At 40.8% G+C, this 16371-nt stretch overlaps 1 protein-coding gene across 2 annotated transcripts in view; it reads left to right on the forward strand.

Moving 5' to 3' along the window:
• Positions 1 to 16371, forward strand: part of hlcs.L (holocarboxylase synthetase (biotin-(proprionyl-CoA-carboxylase (ATP-hydrolysing)) ligase) L homeolog) — a 125437-nt gene that overhangs the window by 40386 nt on the left and 68680 nt on the right. For both annotated transcript variants that reach the window (XM_018245902.2, XM_041581548.1), the window contains exon 7: positions 10279 to 10550. In XM_018245902.2, the coding sequence (XP_018101391.1) occupies positions 10279 to 10550 (272 nt within the window). The remainder of the gene's footprint in view (positions 1 to 10278; positions 10551 to 16371) is intronic.

Raw genomic sequence — 16371 nt, forward strand, 5'->3', positions numbered from 1 at the left:
CTGTTGGGCCCCCCTTCATGCCTGTCACTTGTCCCCCCTGTCCCACCATGATGGCGGCCCTGCCCGGGCTGGTGTAGTTTTCTGCTGATAGGAGCGCCTGCCTGGGGTTTCAAGTAAGTAAATACAATCAAATGGAGGTGCCTAACTTTTGGCACCCCCAAGTTTACTCAGCCTTTCCTTCTCCTTTAGTGGAGAATTAAAGTTGAGGCAGAGCAAAACAAAGATTATTATTATGATATATTTTAAAGGAGACGTTCAGTTTACGGAGTGATTCAGCGTAACCAAGTGGAATTATAGCTTGGATTCAGTGCCGCAGGATTTTGGATTTGATAAAGCCCCGCTTGATAGCTCCCTGACAGGGCCTAATGTGATAGGATCCAGATCCCCAGCTTGCTGCCAGTGGGATACCTGGCCTGTAGTAGCCATGAAGCAATAGACCTCATGCAGAGCTCACATGCTGGTTACCAGCCCATCCATTTACTAGTCATGCTTATGAAGCCTGCCCGGGGATTCGGCACGTACAACTGCATCATTCTCAGTTGTCTTACATCACTCCGCGCCGCATCTCGTGTCGGGGGACGTTATCCTTCATTATTGTCCTCGTCCATCAACTCGTTTTACACCGGCTGGATGAGAACATTTTGTGTAATTCAATAACTGTAGAGAAATCGTTATGTATCCTCGTTGGAGAGCGGAGCCCGCGCTACTGCTGCTGGAGGCAAATCGGACACACAGTGGAACCAATTCAAGCACAAACATATTATATTTATAAAGTGCGGAGACAAGATGGAGTTGTCGCTTCCAACACACGAAGACACACTTGGTTATTAAACTGCCTGCTGACTTCTGTTGCTGTAATGTCACCACGGGAAATCATTTGTTATATTCATATTTAAGGGAAATATATTCTTAGATATTAAAATGAATAGTAAAATTACTGAGAGGGTGTAGTTTGCACTATTTTAATAGTCCAGCCTTTGTTTAAGATGGGGTATCCCTGTGTATTGGCCTTTCCTTTAAGTACCAAAGTTTCGTAAAGGGGTTGTTTACCTTTAAATTAACTTTAGTATAATGTAGAGAGTGATATTCTGAGACAACTTGCAATTGGTTTTCTTTTTTTATTATTTGTGGTTTTTGAGTTATTTAGCTTTTTTATTCAGCAGCTCTCCAGTTTGCAATTTCAGCTATCTGGTTGCTAGGGTCCAAATTATCCTAGCAACCATACACTGATTTGGACAAGAGACTGGAATAGGAGTAGGAGAGGGTCTGAATAGAAAGATGAGTAATATAAAGAAGCAGTAACGATAAATCTGTAGCCTTACAGAGCATTTGTATTTTTAGATGGGGTCAGTGACCCTCATTTGAAAGCTGGAAAAAGTCAGAAGAAGGCAGCAAATAATTTAAAAACCATTAAAAAAAAAATAAAGAAGACCAATTGAAAAATTGACCATTCTATAACATATTAAAAGTTAAATTGGTGAACCACCCCTTTGAAGGGGACCTGTCACCCTAAAAAATAATTCCAAAACCCTATTTTATGATGTCAGTCAAAGAAAATAAAGTTCACTTTCACTACCTAAATCATTTAAATCTGGTTTCTTTTAGTCTTGGAATTCACAATCACAGCAAGCAGGCAGGTGCCATGTTGTGGACACTGTTATTAAAGGACCAGTAACATCAATTTTTTATTTTTTTTTAAATTCGTTCATATACAACGAAAAAAAACACAAAGACAAATTAAACTTTGAAATCGCTAAGTCTTTATTAAAAAATAAATTACCGAAACTTTGCTTGCGCTCCTCTTCGGAAAAGGCGACTATCCATTGTGCGGCACGCGATTTTTCCTCCCTGGCTGTCTCCTATAGCGAGCACCTCACGATGGATCGCCGGATCACCTTTTCTGAAGTGGAGCACAAGCGGAGTTTCAGTAAGTTATTTCTTAATAAAGACTTAGCGATTTCAAAGTTTCATTTGTCTTTGTGTGTGTTTTTTTTTATTTTTTAAAAATGTGATGTTACTGGTCATTTATGGCAAGCATCGCATAATGCCCAACTCTGGTTTATGCTCCAGAATGCTGCCCCTAATGCCCATGCACTGGCTGCACAATTAGATGGTGAGAAAAGATGGGAATGTGAGGAGGGCATTGACATCTAAAAAGTGCAGAATGGAAAGTGAATGTAATTAGCCCCACCTCTATGACGTAGATAGAGAAGGGGCGGGCAATATATGATTGACAGCTATGACCTTTAAATGTGTTTTTAACAGGTATGGATGCTTTACTAGCAAAAGGAATTAAGGTTTTATCTTTAATTTGAAAAAGACTTTTATTGCACAGCTTTTTTTTGCATGGGCGATGCGCAAAACGCAGGCGTCAAGTCGGATACGATGGAAATAAGGTAAGCGATGTGTGTCGCGTCATTCTTTGGACGCACCACGACTGTCGGATGTAGACGCTGCACGCTACGTCTGCATCAGACAGTCGTGTTGGATGAACGCTGCGACTTCATCCGACATTTCCATCTCTTACCTTATTTCTGTTGCATGCGACTTGACGCCTGCGTTTTTGCGCATCGCACCTAAGTCGTCCGTGTAGTTCTACCCTAATACAGAGGTTTTAAGGTGCTGACTTTTGATTAGCGATGCACTGAATCCACTATTTTGAATTCAGGCGAACCCCCGAATCCTTCTTGAAACATTCGGCCAAATACCGAATCGAATCTGACTCCAAATTAGGGGTGGGAAGGGGAAAACATTTTTTGTTTCCTGACAAAAAGTCAAGTGATTTTCCTCCCCGTCCATAATTTGCATATGCAAATTTGGATTTGGTTCGGCCGTGCAGAAGGATTTGTCCGAAAACGAATCCTGCTGAAAAAGGCAGAATCCCGAACCGAATCCTGGATTCGGTACATCCCTACTTTTGATGCTGCGAACTCTAGGAAAGGAACCCAAATAACCGGAGCTTGTTACATTCCTAAAGCAGTAAGGACACATTGAAATTTATAGACTACCAAAATGTAAGAGGGGTCACTCCAAAGGAGAATATTGAGTTAACTAACACTATATCCGTTATTTTGGTAGCCTCTAAACCAGTTGTTTAATATTTAACCACAGGAATGGTGATTATAAACCCCGCGCATACTGACCAAGTACATCATTAACAAGGCCCTGAAATGAAGAGCAGGTTTGTTGGAAAGTATTTATCAAGAGAAGAATTAAGCAGCCAGCATTACATGACTTCAGGGGGTTTAGTCACCTCTTATCAATATAACAGAAAAGAGAATTGTGTTCTATAACTTATGTCATGCAGAGCTGTAAGAGAATTTAAAGGGGATGGGGGTCTTCTGTTTCTCATGTCAACAAGAAATGACCCTGTCTTGCTACAGAATAGGCAAAGTAGGAGCCCTCATGAACCTGAGCCTGTAGTAAGGAGTGATACAGATATTTCAATGGGTTGTTTACTTTTAAATTAGGGATGCAACGAATACAGGATTCGGTTTGGGATTCGGGCAGGATTTGACCTTTTTCAGCAGGATTCGGCCGAATCCTTCTTCCTGGCCGAACCGAATCCTATGAAATTAGGGGCGGGGAGGGAAATCTGGTGACTTTTTATAACAAAACAAGGAAGTAAAAAATGTTTTCCCCTTTCCACGGAATTTGCATATTCAAAATAGGATTCGGGTTTGGTATTCGGGGTTTCGGCCAAATCCAAAATAGTGGATTTGGTGCATCCCGATTTTAAGTTAACTTTTAGTATGATGTAGAGAGTGATATTCTGAGACAATTTTCAATTGGTTTTTAATTTTTTTTTTTATTTGTGGTTTTTGAGTTATTTAGCTTTTTATTCAGCAGCTCTCCAGTTTAAAAATTTCAAATTTCCAAATTCCCCTAGCCACCCTGCACTGATATGAATAAGAGACTGGAATATGAACAGGAGAGGGAGTGAATAGAAAGATAAGTAATAAAAAGTAGCAAGAACAATACATTTGTAACCTTATACAACATTTGTTTTTTAGATGGGGTCAGTGACCCCCATTTGAAAGTTGGAAAGAGTCAGAAGAAGGCAAATAATTAAAAAAACTTTGAAAAAGAAAAACTGATGACTCATTTAAAATGTTGCTTAGAATTGGCCATTCTATAACATACTAAAAGTTAACTTAAAGGTGAACCACCCCTTTAACTTCAGAGAGCAATATCATCTTCAATTGTTTCCACTTTGCCCAACGAGTCCCCTGATATTAATAATACACCCACTGCGGCTTCATCAGTTCAGTATTCCAGATTTTTATACGGCAACAAATAGGATATTCCCAACTGGGTTCAATATTGATATCACCTACCAACTCAACTTCAGCCCTTATAACCACAGTCATTTATATCTGTCATTGTCTATATATTAGGGATGTGTGAATCCAGGATTTGGTTCGGGATTCGGCCAGGATTCGCCGAATCCTCATGCTTGGCCGAACCAAATTCCATATGCAAATTAGGGGCGGGAAGGGTTTTTTCCCTTCCTGTCCGTAATTTGCATATATTAATTTGGATTTGGTTCGGTATTCTGCCAAATCTTTCATGAAAGATTCAGGGGCTGAATCCCAAAAAAGTGAATTTGGTGCATCCCTACTATATATGTATGTAGACATATTATATAAACAGAGTATATACTGTATATATATTTTACAGTGCAAATTACTCAGACCCTTTAGTATAAAGAGCAACATAGAGCTAAAGAGAACTCCAATACTTTTAGAGAGGAAGGACAAGATCCTGAAATCTGATATTCAGAAAACTCCCAATTACATGGGAGGCTATTCACATAGAGCCCATTTAAAGAAAATATTTCTTATTATTTGTGGCTTCTCTGTAATAATAAAACAGTACCTTGTACTTGATGGTAACTAAGCTGCATAAATCCTTATTGGTGGCAAAACAATCCTGTTGGGTTCATTTAATGCTTATTTGTTTTAAGTAGCCTTAAGGTATGACGATCCAAATTGCGGAAAACCCCTAAGCTACAATAAAAACCATTGCTATATTTAATGTTGTGCTTTACATTTTGTATTTACTCTAGTGCAATTGCCTAGAGGAAGTCTATACCCGCTTATGTACTGTCGCAGAATCTAATTTCTTTTTTTTTCTCGCTCGGCATCTCGAGTAGTTTTGGCCTCTAACCGTAGCAGTAACTATAAAAATCTAAATCTAAAGTTTATTCTGGCTCAGCATCTTTATTTAGAAAGGTATAAAATGAAATGGCTTACAAATTGGTCTTGCTGGAAAGATACACACAGAGTGAGGCGCTGGGAGAATTAAGATTTAAGAGGAGACAGGGGAGAGAGGAATTTGTTCTTGCCTTACATTCATTACAGAAGAAGACTTGGCCCAGAAGAGTGGAGTAGCGTTTGCATGGGAGCAGTTCTATAAAAGGCTAATGATAGATCATTTGTTGGGCCACCCTATAAATTGGTAGAATAAAAAGTGCAATGTGAAGGAGCTTATGTAGCTTTATGGTTCTACAACAAAGATCATTGTTCTGTTTAATACTGATGTCACCAGGGCCGCAGTTAGAAATCAGAGGGCCCCGTACAAGAACATTTTCGGGTCCCCCTGGGCCCTGGCCACCAGGCCCCGCCCCGGATCTCGCCCATTCCACATCACAGTTAAAAGACCACACAGACATCAGTGCTAAAAAAGGTAACCCCCCCCCCCACATACACAAGTTATAAAAAGCTATTAGGGACCAGGGCCCCCTATAAATTTTTTTAAAAAAAAATGGTGCCAGGGCCCCCCATAAAAGTTTTTTTTAAAAAAAACATTGGCGCCAGGGCCCCCTTACAAGTTAAAAAAAATTGGGGCCCCAAAGAATATATTTAAGAAAAATCATTGGTGGCAGAGGCCTATAGAGTATTAAAATAATACATTAGTGGCCAGGGGATTAAAAAAAAAAAAAAAAAAAACACAAATTGGTGTCCAGAGGAATTGAACTTGTGGCTTCAAGACTTCAACTTCGCCTCCTTTCGTGACTTCGGGTCTTTTCACAGCTTCGGGACTTTGGCTTTGGCTATTTAGGACTTCGCCTGATGGTGGCCCTGGATGTCACAATCTGTAATCTTGCTTGTGAAAAGAGCATAATAATAAGTTGGTAAGGGTAGGGTAAGAAGATGACTAGTTTAGTGGTAGAGTTAGGATCTGCCATACTTCATGCTTCATTGGGAATATTCTGTTTTTTCTAGTGTCATTCAGCTGGCCTGTTTATGGAACCAACGCCATATACTTCCTGATCAGTGTCTGAATGGGGCAAGTTTGGGTAGAGTTTGGGGGAGATGGTTTTAAGAACACATTAGGTATTGTGGAAATTCAGATAAGCACCACATTTAGCTGTTGGCCTGAACGCCAAATGTTGAGATGTGCTTCCATACTTCTAGTGTAACTAGAAGTTTCTGGGCCCCACAACAAATACATTTTAGGGCCCTCAACATATCCAGAGGTTGACCTGTTTTACCAATATATATCTTGAAATTGCTCATTAACTAGGTCTTCATGGGCCCCCTGTACCTCCTGGGCCCCCTGCAGTGCATTGTCTGCTTCCTCTGTAGTTATTCCCCTGGCTACTAAATAGGGCCACCACTTGTTATATCTCTTTTTTTAAATCACCTACTGTGTCAATGGTTAAGAACCCAGTCAATCCTGGTCATCATGGACCAGAGTAAATTGCTGTTACTGTTGATGGATCAGGTTGGCATAAAACAGTGCTTTTCAAACCCTGAGGGGAGAGGCATTTGTGCTTACAGATCTGGTGAGGCAGGAGAGGACTTCTTATTCCAAGCACACACCAATGGCTTCTGCCCCTCATTGAGGTCTCTCTTCTTCTATGCGGAATGGGATTTCAGAAGAACCTTTCTAAGATGAGACATCAAATTCCACTTTTTCTTCTTACAGCCCTTCATTTGGGTCAATGTGAGATCAATGTTGGTATAGACCAGAGTATTTCACTTGTTCTTCTTACAAACCTTTCGTTTGGGTCAGTGTGAGATCAATGTTGGTATAGACCAGAGTATATCACGTTCTTCTTAAAACCTTTCGTTTGGGTCAGTGTAAAATCAATGTTGGTACAGCCCGAGTATTTCACTTGTCCTTCTTACAAACCTTTGTTTGGGTCAATGTACAGTAAGGTCAATCTTGGTGCAGACTAGAGTATTTCACTTGTTCTTCTTACAAATCGTTGTTTGGGTCGATGTTAGTACAGACCAGAGTAGTTCACTTTTTCTTCTAACAACCGTTTGTTTGGGTCAGTGTTAGGTCAATGTTAGTACAGACCAGAAGCAAGTGAGATCTTGTAAAATACGCTTGAGAAACAAGTCCTAATGTCTTGGTTCCTTACAAGTTTGTGAAAAAGGTGTGTGTGTGTGAATGCATGCAGTAACTTCAACTAATATCCCATCCCTGTATCAGTAGTGCCCCTTAAGGTTTGTTCTTCAGACTGATGGCATTTTTGCAGATACATTTTTTTTAGGTACAGTGAATGACCCCTAAAATCCAATTGTAATTTGGAAATATTTTTACAACAATATCGCATGCAATTTTAGTTAAAAAAGTGGGCCTGACATTTCTTGGAGATTACTGGGTGACTTGTAGTACCACCTTTTACCTGTTGGCAGCAGACACCCCTTTCCTACTCTTCACCATTTGACTTGCATCTTCCCGTTACAAATACTTATGCCCGTCTATGTGTATAGAATAACCTATGACCATTTGATGAAAAATAAAGTAAACCCAAATTCTGTATATTTTCCTTGTAACGATAATACGTTTTTTGGCTATAACGTTAAACTTTTCAACCTTAAAGTCCATAATTTTCGCCCAAAATATATTTGAAATATTATCTGCACAAATTAGTACCAAATTTTACTTGCTACTGCATTGTCGGTCTAGTATAACCCCTCGCATGTAGACCTGGCCAACATTCTGCCCTCTCCTCCGAATGAAACCCTACACCAAGGCATGCATTAAAAATCAGTGTTAGCCAAAGCCCTGTTTTATTTTCAGTATTACACTCTAATCTGTACAAGTCTGGAAATCCAAAATAAGAGCAAAAAAAAAAAATGGAATTTTAAATAATGTCGGGCCTGAAGAGCGTCTGGAGCATGGCTCTCTAATTTGCCCAGAAAATAATGTATCCACCCATGGGACCGAGCATAATTCTTTACCTACCGTTAACATCCCTTTATTGCTAACACATCTACAGCCTCCCCAATTTGAGGGCATATTTATACAAATATAATTATGGCTATTTTACTCCCCTGAAAGGTTAAGATTTTAATGAGATGTTTAGGTTATTTGTCAAGCAAGGGTTTGGTACAACTGCAGAGGTGATTACATTTCTACACATTCAACTTTCCTAAAATACACTCAAATCAAATAGCACATTTTCTTCTGGGCCTTAAAGGGAAAGCTTCATATAAAAACATGTTTGTCAACATGAATTCTCGTGTGTACAGTTGGTGACACCATTATTTATTTACAAGATGGAAGGGCTCCTTTACTATGGTTACAAGTGCTGGAGTGCCATGAATAATGTATCAACCATTTCCCCTTAGACATTTGAAAAGTCCACATGGAACAGGGCCGATTTGTAATTATTTCCACACCACGTGCCACGGGACTTAATGCGGCCATAGACACATCGATAATATTGTACGAAATAAATTTTCGTACGATATTCAGTGCGTGTATGGTGGGAGACAAACCAACCAATATCGGCAGAAGACTTGGATATCAGTCGGCTCCTCGAACGGGCTGGTTGGAATATTTTGATTGGGCGCCTTTGAATGCACCCGAACATCGGCCATTGTTCTGAATGCTGAATCGTGAGATACAGGTAGAGTTCTATTGATTCTTCCTGTATATCTGACAATTCAGTTCTACGAGTGTGTATTGAAACTAACAATCTTTCTTGGAAAATGGTAATTGTTACGTCTATGGGCACCTTTAGGGTCATGCTTTTGACAATGGTCATTTTAAAAATAAATTTGCAGACTTGAATTTGAATACTTAGGAAGTTATTTATCAAAACTGACCAAATCTGCTCGGGTTATTTCCCCTTATTTATCAATCACTTTTCCCGAAAAAATTCCAGTGCGGGAAACACAAAATAATCATGAAAATCGTACAAAAATTCAAAACGTACAAAATTTCCAGATTTTTGCCTGAAAACCCACTAATTCTTCAGATTATTGAACGAACCCCAGCGCAGATCAGGATTTCTTCGGGACTTCTCCCATACAACCCCGGCAGGTCTGAGATGCCGGATTTTCAGATTATGACTTTTTCCATCCTCGAGTATAATAAATCCTGAAAAATTTGAGGAATTTTTTCCACTTACAATTCAGATTTTATAGTAAAAAAGTTAAAAGTTTTTTGCATTCTGACTTTAATAAATAACCTCCTTGGTGTTGTGCTGAGGTTTTTCCCTACAATTCCCTACAGTGATATGTAATTATTCCTCGTCTAGAGTGGACAGAGCATGTAATTACCATGTTTTCTTGCAATTGGACCTCATCATGGAAATTATTTCCTTTTTGGAGATTTTATGCCTTTTGTAACTACTGATTGTGTAATGGTTTCAATTAGTTTCCCTCTAAGTGCTTTATTGAACTCGATAGCTTACCAAATTATCGAGCAATGCTAAATAGAGTTCAAAACGGCAATATCTTTGAAACCCCTAAAACAATCATTGAGTTTAATGGCAGATTAAAGAAACATGAAACCTAATCATATCTAGAGAGCTCCAATTTAAGTCATATTTTCAGCTTCCAGGAAGTATAGTTTGTCCAGATCGGAATTCTAGGTCACCAAGCAAGCAGATCTTTGCCTGATTTGAGCACCCAAACAACAATCAGATCATATAGTAGCCTATAGAGACATATCACACAAGGGCCATACAGTGCATTGATGTGTGTTCTACAAGGTTTTTAAAACTGGCCCATACTTGTATTTCACTGATTTTTGGACAAATATCAATCAGCCAAGCTGGCCCCATTTAAGGGCCAGCAATTTGACAAATTGGTCTGGAAAGCCTGAGTTGAGCTTTTATCAACCCCTGTAATGGAATATCAGTCACAAGCACATACTAATGTCTATCATCAACCAATCAAGAATAGTATGGGTGGCACTTAGATCAGCTACTGGGCCATTCATGTGTGTTCACTGAGATATATAGAAGTCAAGAATATAAAGTTACTATGTGCTATGTCCAGTTACATTTCTTATTCTTTTCCAATATAGAGTCTTCATGCTGATGTTCTCCAGTGGCTCAAAACGTGCACAGACAGCAATGGGTTGATAAAGTCTGCCAAGATGTCTCTGAAAGTCTACCCATCACTCCAGCCTGACATAGATGTAAGCCCATCCTTGGCACCTCTTTTTACCGACCCAAAAAGCTTTTTGTGTGAAGAATTCAGTGTAGAGAGGTACAATGAAAGCCTCTGCACAGAAAAGCTTGGCAAAATTGTGCTCTTTGCTGAAGTTACAACCACAACGTTCAATCTCCTGGAAGGGTAAGTGCCCATTTGATTGTTGTAGCCTTAACCAACCTCAGCATAGGCTAGATAAAAATAAATAATAAAGAAACCTCCTTTCCTCAGATGCAGCTACACAGATCTGTGTAGCTGCATCTGCTCATAGTGTGCAACAAGGGCATCGCACAACCACCTCAATATCCTGCATGCTCCATGGAAATGCATTGGTCTTTGGTTGGGCCTTTACTGCTAAAGCTGTAAACATATTCAGCAAATAGTTTCACATGACAGTTGATATTTGTATGCTGACCTGACTATTTGGACCATTCTCTCTGTATTATGGATATCAGTTGGTTGGTTGATTGGACAGGTCTGAAAATTCTATCTGCTGATGCACCATGTTGTCCAGTGGCTTATTGGCAAAGAGGAAGTGAAGAGGAGCCATGTTTCTTCTTATTACTTTCTGGTGATCCCATTGTTGACCCAAATGGATGAAAAAGTAGTAAGGTAGCCAAACCACGTGTGGCTACTCATACAGCATAAGTTCTATATCTTTTGGCCATCTTTTGTCAGTCAATACAGCCAGTATAAAGTCTAAGCAAGTATAGTGGCACCAATTGGATGAGAGTGTGTCATGTGGATGAGGTCCATGGAACCTAAAATGCATGCCCTGCATACCAGCTCTTATAATACCAATGCCTCCTTTTATAAAGCCTACTGACTTATTCCAGGGCAATATGCTCTGTCTACTTGGCTATTTTTGTTTTGCATTCGTGTGAGGAAACCTTTAGTCCTCTAATTGGGGAGCTTTTGTGGGATTCGTGCTTGTTTAATCCTATGAATATTATTTTAAAACAAACGCCACATTCCTTGCACTTTTCTTTGAGCGCAGCTGGGAATAAAATCAGGACCCTCTTTTATTTTTGGCAAAGAAGCTTCTAACTCCATGGTACTGATTTTGTATACAACATTGCAATGATTGCTCTCTGTATTTCAGGCTTTTTGGTGACTGTGTCTTAAACAGATGATTTCTTGTAAAGGAGAACTGAAGCATAGATAGAAATGCTACAAATTGGGGGTCATTTACAATGCCAAAAAAAAGGCAAAGTGCAAGAAAAGGCTATAGTTGGACATGTTTTGCACTTTGGCCATTGCGTGGGGTATTGTGAAAATAGCTGCAAGTAGTGATGGACAAATTAATTCGGCAGACACTAATTTGCAAAACTGTGGCGAAAATTCGCAACGAAAAATCCGTTTTTTGGCGAAGCACAGATTCGCCCATCACTAGCTGCAAGTCATTTCGAAACGTAGAGACCTGCGGATTGTGCCCTGAACTAAGTGCTGCCTGTGCTATGCAGTGCTCAATTCAAGAGACATTGTTGGAGGTGCTCTAAGGGTCAGTCCACACGAGCAGATTCGGGGAGACTAATCGCCTCTTCTTCTGGGCGACAATCTCCCCAAACTGCCTTTGCGTGCCTCACGAGGAAACCTCAGGCGAATTCGGAAAATGAATTGCTGCGTGTGTTTTAGCGCTGGTGACTTTTCATCATAACGGACGGGAAGACACGTGAAGGCAGTTCAGGGAGATTGTCGCCCAGAAGAAGAGGCGATTAGTCGCCAGGCGACTAAATCTCCCCGAATCTGTTCGTATGGACTAAAGCAGGCAGTAAGGACAAGACTAGAGTGTGCCTCCTGGAGAGTGACTCGACTCTTGGAAGGAAGCGCCAGATTTTTGATCCAGTGTTCCATGCAATAAGCAGCAAGTATGTGGACACAAATGCTGTGTAAATTAGAACTAAGGGGCGCACTCTTGCACCCCCTCTCAAGGTCTTAAAGGGATACTGTCACGGGTAAATATGTTTTTTTCAAAAGCATCAGTTAATAGTGCTGCTCCAGCAGAATTCTGCACTGAATCCGTTTCTCAAAAGGGCAAACAGATTTTTTTATATTTAATTTTGAAATCTGACATGGGGCTAGACATTTTGTTCGTTTCCCAGGATCCCCCAGTCATGTGACTTGTGCTCTGATAAACTTCAGTCACTTTTTACTGCAGTACTGCAAGTTGGAGTGATATCACCCCTGCACTCCCCCCCCCCCTCCAGCAGCCGAACAACGGGAAGGTAACCAGATAACAGCTCCCTAACACAAGATAACAGCTGCCTGGTAGATCTAAGATCAATAGTAAAAATTCAAGTCTCACTGCAACACATTCAGTTACATTGAGTAGGAGAAACAACAGCCTGTCAGAAAGCAGTTCCATCCTAAAGTACTGACTCTTTCTGAAAGCACATGACCAGGCAAAATGACCTGAGATGCACCTACACACCAATATTACAACTAAAAAAATACATTTGCTGGTTCAGGAATGAAATTTTAGATTGTAGAGTGAATTATTTGCAGTGTAAACAGTGTCATTTAAAAATAAAAACTACACCATAAAAATCATGACAGAATCCCTTTAAGTGACCTATTATGTTTTATTCTTCTTTACTAACCCTGGGCAACCACAGCAGGGATGGGGGGGCCCGCAAAAAATTGACCCACACCCAACCCTAACCTGCCCGCATCCAACCCATCTTTGACATAATGAATGGGGCAGGGTGGGGCATGCACACGCCTATAAATAAAATCTGACGGAGGTGGAAATTGGGCAGAGTAAGGTTGCGGGCAGGGAGGGCGAAATGAAGAGCTCAGTCTTAATCCACCTGTGACCCAGTAATCTTGTGTGAATGTCCGTCCGAACCTGCCTGACCTGTGGGTCCCTGCCCGCACTTCATTGAACCAAAACCCTTTAGCAGTGAAGACCTGTGGCTCCAAAGAAATATATTATTATTGTAGACATTGTAGAAAAAATGATGTTACTTTGAGACTTTGTGGGAGTTAGTTGGTTGCCACTTGGGTGCAGGGTGGCAGTTAAGCAATAGCTAGAGAGCTACAGGTTGGAGATCATGTGTATATAAATGCACAACTGAAGCACCCATCATTTTTCTGAAATAAGGAACGCTGTACATTTTGTCTCTCATTTTCCTTTCCATGTGTTGAGCCAGCAGTGATAATACCGATGCAGAACTACCCATGCACATGCTAACCACAGAACAAGGCTCTGCACGCCAACAATAATACAACATATATATATTAATATGTAAAACATCAACACAGGCCATCTGGAGATCTAATGAATAATCAAGGGATTCCAAATTAAACCGTAGATTTCCACCCCCCTCCCTGAATCTTTAGGACAACACTGTCAAATTCAATCTAGTCAGCCTGCGCCGAGAATCAATTTTTCAAACTTTATGACAGGCCTAATAGCTTCCACCTGTTGTTTGAGCCTGAGCCTTGACTGGCAACGTTACCAGGGAGGGTGGATGCGTATACACAGAAAGCCTTATTAGGCTCCGGCTGTTCCTCCACTGTGAGGTCACTCAGCCATTAAATTAGTTCCATCCTACTTCTCCCCCTTGCCCCGCGCTGATTTCCATCTATATATTCCTGACAGTCAGCACGGGCCTAGGCTTTGTTTGGAGCGGTTCCTACACTTCCAGCACTGCCTGTGGCCTGTGACTTTAGGGGTACTTGGAATGAACCCCCTCCTCATTCCGTTCAGTGATGATGAATCGATGACTGAGTTTAACATAATACCAGTTTTAGTTGCCATAAAATTTTATCTTGTGGTATAAGGGAATGAAATTAACACGAGCACGTTCCATAGAAGTGTAAATGCTAGCACCGCCATGCAGTCAGGGCAGACACATTGGGGATGGTATAAACATAAGATTTTGGTTTTACATAAAAATATCTAGTTATTTATATTTTGCAATTTGAAATATTGTGTGCCTCCTTAGGCATTACACCCCTACACTTGACTTTATGTATGGAATGTGCAGCACCTCATATCAATGACTTCTTTCAAGCATCTAAATAGATTTGTCAACTTTTCAATTTTCAATCAGGGCAACATCTCCTTCTTACTGAGGCAGAGAGTGAGTGGAATTGGGTTTGGAGCTAGGCACAAGCCATGAGTCATCTTGAGAAGCTTTTGGTTCGGTGTCTGGGCCTTGAAGTCTAGTTAATAAAGCTGCGACACTACTTTCTGGTCAGATCAGGGTGGCAGATCAGGTCCTTTCTGTTCACTCTTACACCTCCGACGTGCCTAAAAGAGGGTTGCCGTGGTTTAAGAAGGTCAGACGACAATTGAAACCCCCTAAGGGTAAGGCCAGACGAGGAGATTCGGGGAGATTTTGTCGCCTGGCGACTTATCGCCACGTCTTTTGCGCGACTACCTCCCCGAACTGCCTCAGCGTCTTTTCCCCATAGGCTACAGAGCAAAAACGCCTGCGCTAATGCACACGCGGCGATGCGTTTTCAATAGTCGCCCAAAGTTGCCTCAGTGAGGCAACTTTGGGCGACTATTGAAAACGCATCGCCGCGTGTGCATTAGCCCAGGCGACTTTTCATTCTAGCCTATGGGGAAAAAACGCTGAGGCAGTTCGGGGAGATAGTGGCGCAAAAGACGTGGCGATAAGTCGCCAGGCGACAAAATCTCCCCGAATCTCCTCGTCTGGCCTTACCCTTAAGGTCGCTGAGTAGTGATAATTAAGACAGTTTAGAATGCTCTGGTGAGGAGCGACCTCAAGGTGCGGCCATCTTGGATTACGCTACACTAACACCCACTGCCAGCCACTGGGTTTTCAACTTTTCAGACAAAATTCCAGGCATTTCTGTATTTTAACTTCATTCCCCTTGTCAGGCCAGTCTGGTGCGGTATAATAATACTGATTAGCCTGTTGTCCAAAATCACAGATACCATATAAGAGACCATTCACGTTATAGCCACATTTCTCTTGTTCTGTTTATTTGGGCTGACATTCCGAATATATGGAACAGCAGGAAGTGATGTAGCTCATCTCATTTACCAATTCTTCATGCACTGGCCAACATGGTGCATTGACAGATTATGATTTTGAACATGCTTGATTGTACCTGGAGGTGGGGGTTTTAAACTAGGGATGCACCGAATCCACTATTTGGGATTCGGTCAAAGATTCGGCCATATACCAAACTGAATCTGATTCCTAATTTGCATATGCAAATTAGGGACAGGAAGGGAAAAAGTGGAAAAAACATTTTTTACTGCTTTGTTTTTGGTCAAAAAGTTATGTGGTTTCCCTTCCTGCCCCTACTTTGCATATGCAAATTAGGATTCGGATCGGCCAGGCATGAGGATTTGGCTGAATCCTGCTGAAAAAGGTTGAATCCTGGATTTGGTGCCCCCCTAAAATAAACAGATCAAGCCAGAAGGTGAGCCTCGAGCATTTGGTTGTGATTTCTGCTTCTCTGGTGTGAAATTTGAACTGCTAAATGCAAGCTGCCGCGTACTGTATCCATAGCAAATAGAAAATATATTTGTTGTGATGGCAGGATTCTATTTTCCTTCTATGTCTATTACATATTTATATTCTTGCTCTCTCTTTATCTTCCATATTGACATGTAACAATTACACCTAGGGGCAGATTTATCAAAATGTGAGATTAGAGGTCGCCACATAAAAACTCACCCACTTTCTATTCATATGGAATTTTTAGAATCATAGTGAGGGTTTGGTAACATTTTCTATTTTGGGGAAATTTCTAGTAATGAGTGAAATTTCTCGCCAGATTTTGCAGCAAAAATTACACCCATAGACTCTAATGGGTGAAATAATTTGTTGCGCATCAAAAACTGTGCAATTTGTAGCACTATGGGGCGCGATTCACTAAGGGTCGAATATCGAGGGTTAATTAACCCTCGATATTCGACTAGGAATTAAAATCCTTTGACTATCGAAATCGAAGGATTTAGCGCAGATAGTTCGATCGA

This window comes from Xenopus laevis, chromosome 2L, assembly GCF_017654675.1.
Source record: "Xenopus laevis strain J_2021 chromosome 2L, Xenopus_laevis_v10.1, whole genome shotgun sequence".
NCBI lineage: Eukaryota > Metazoa > Chordata > Amphibia > Anura > Pipidae > Xenopus > Xenopus laevis.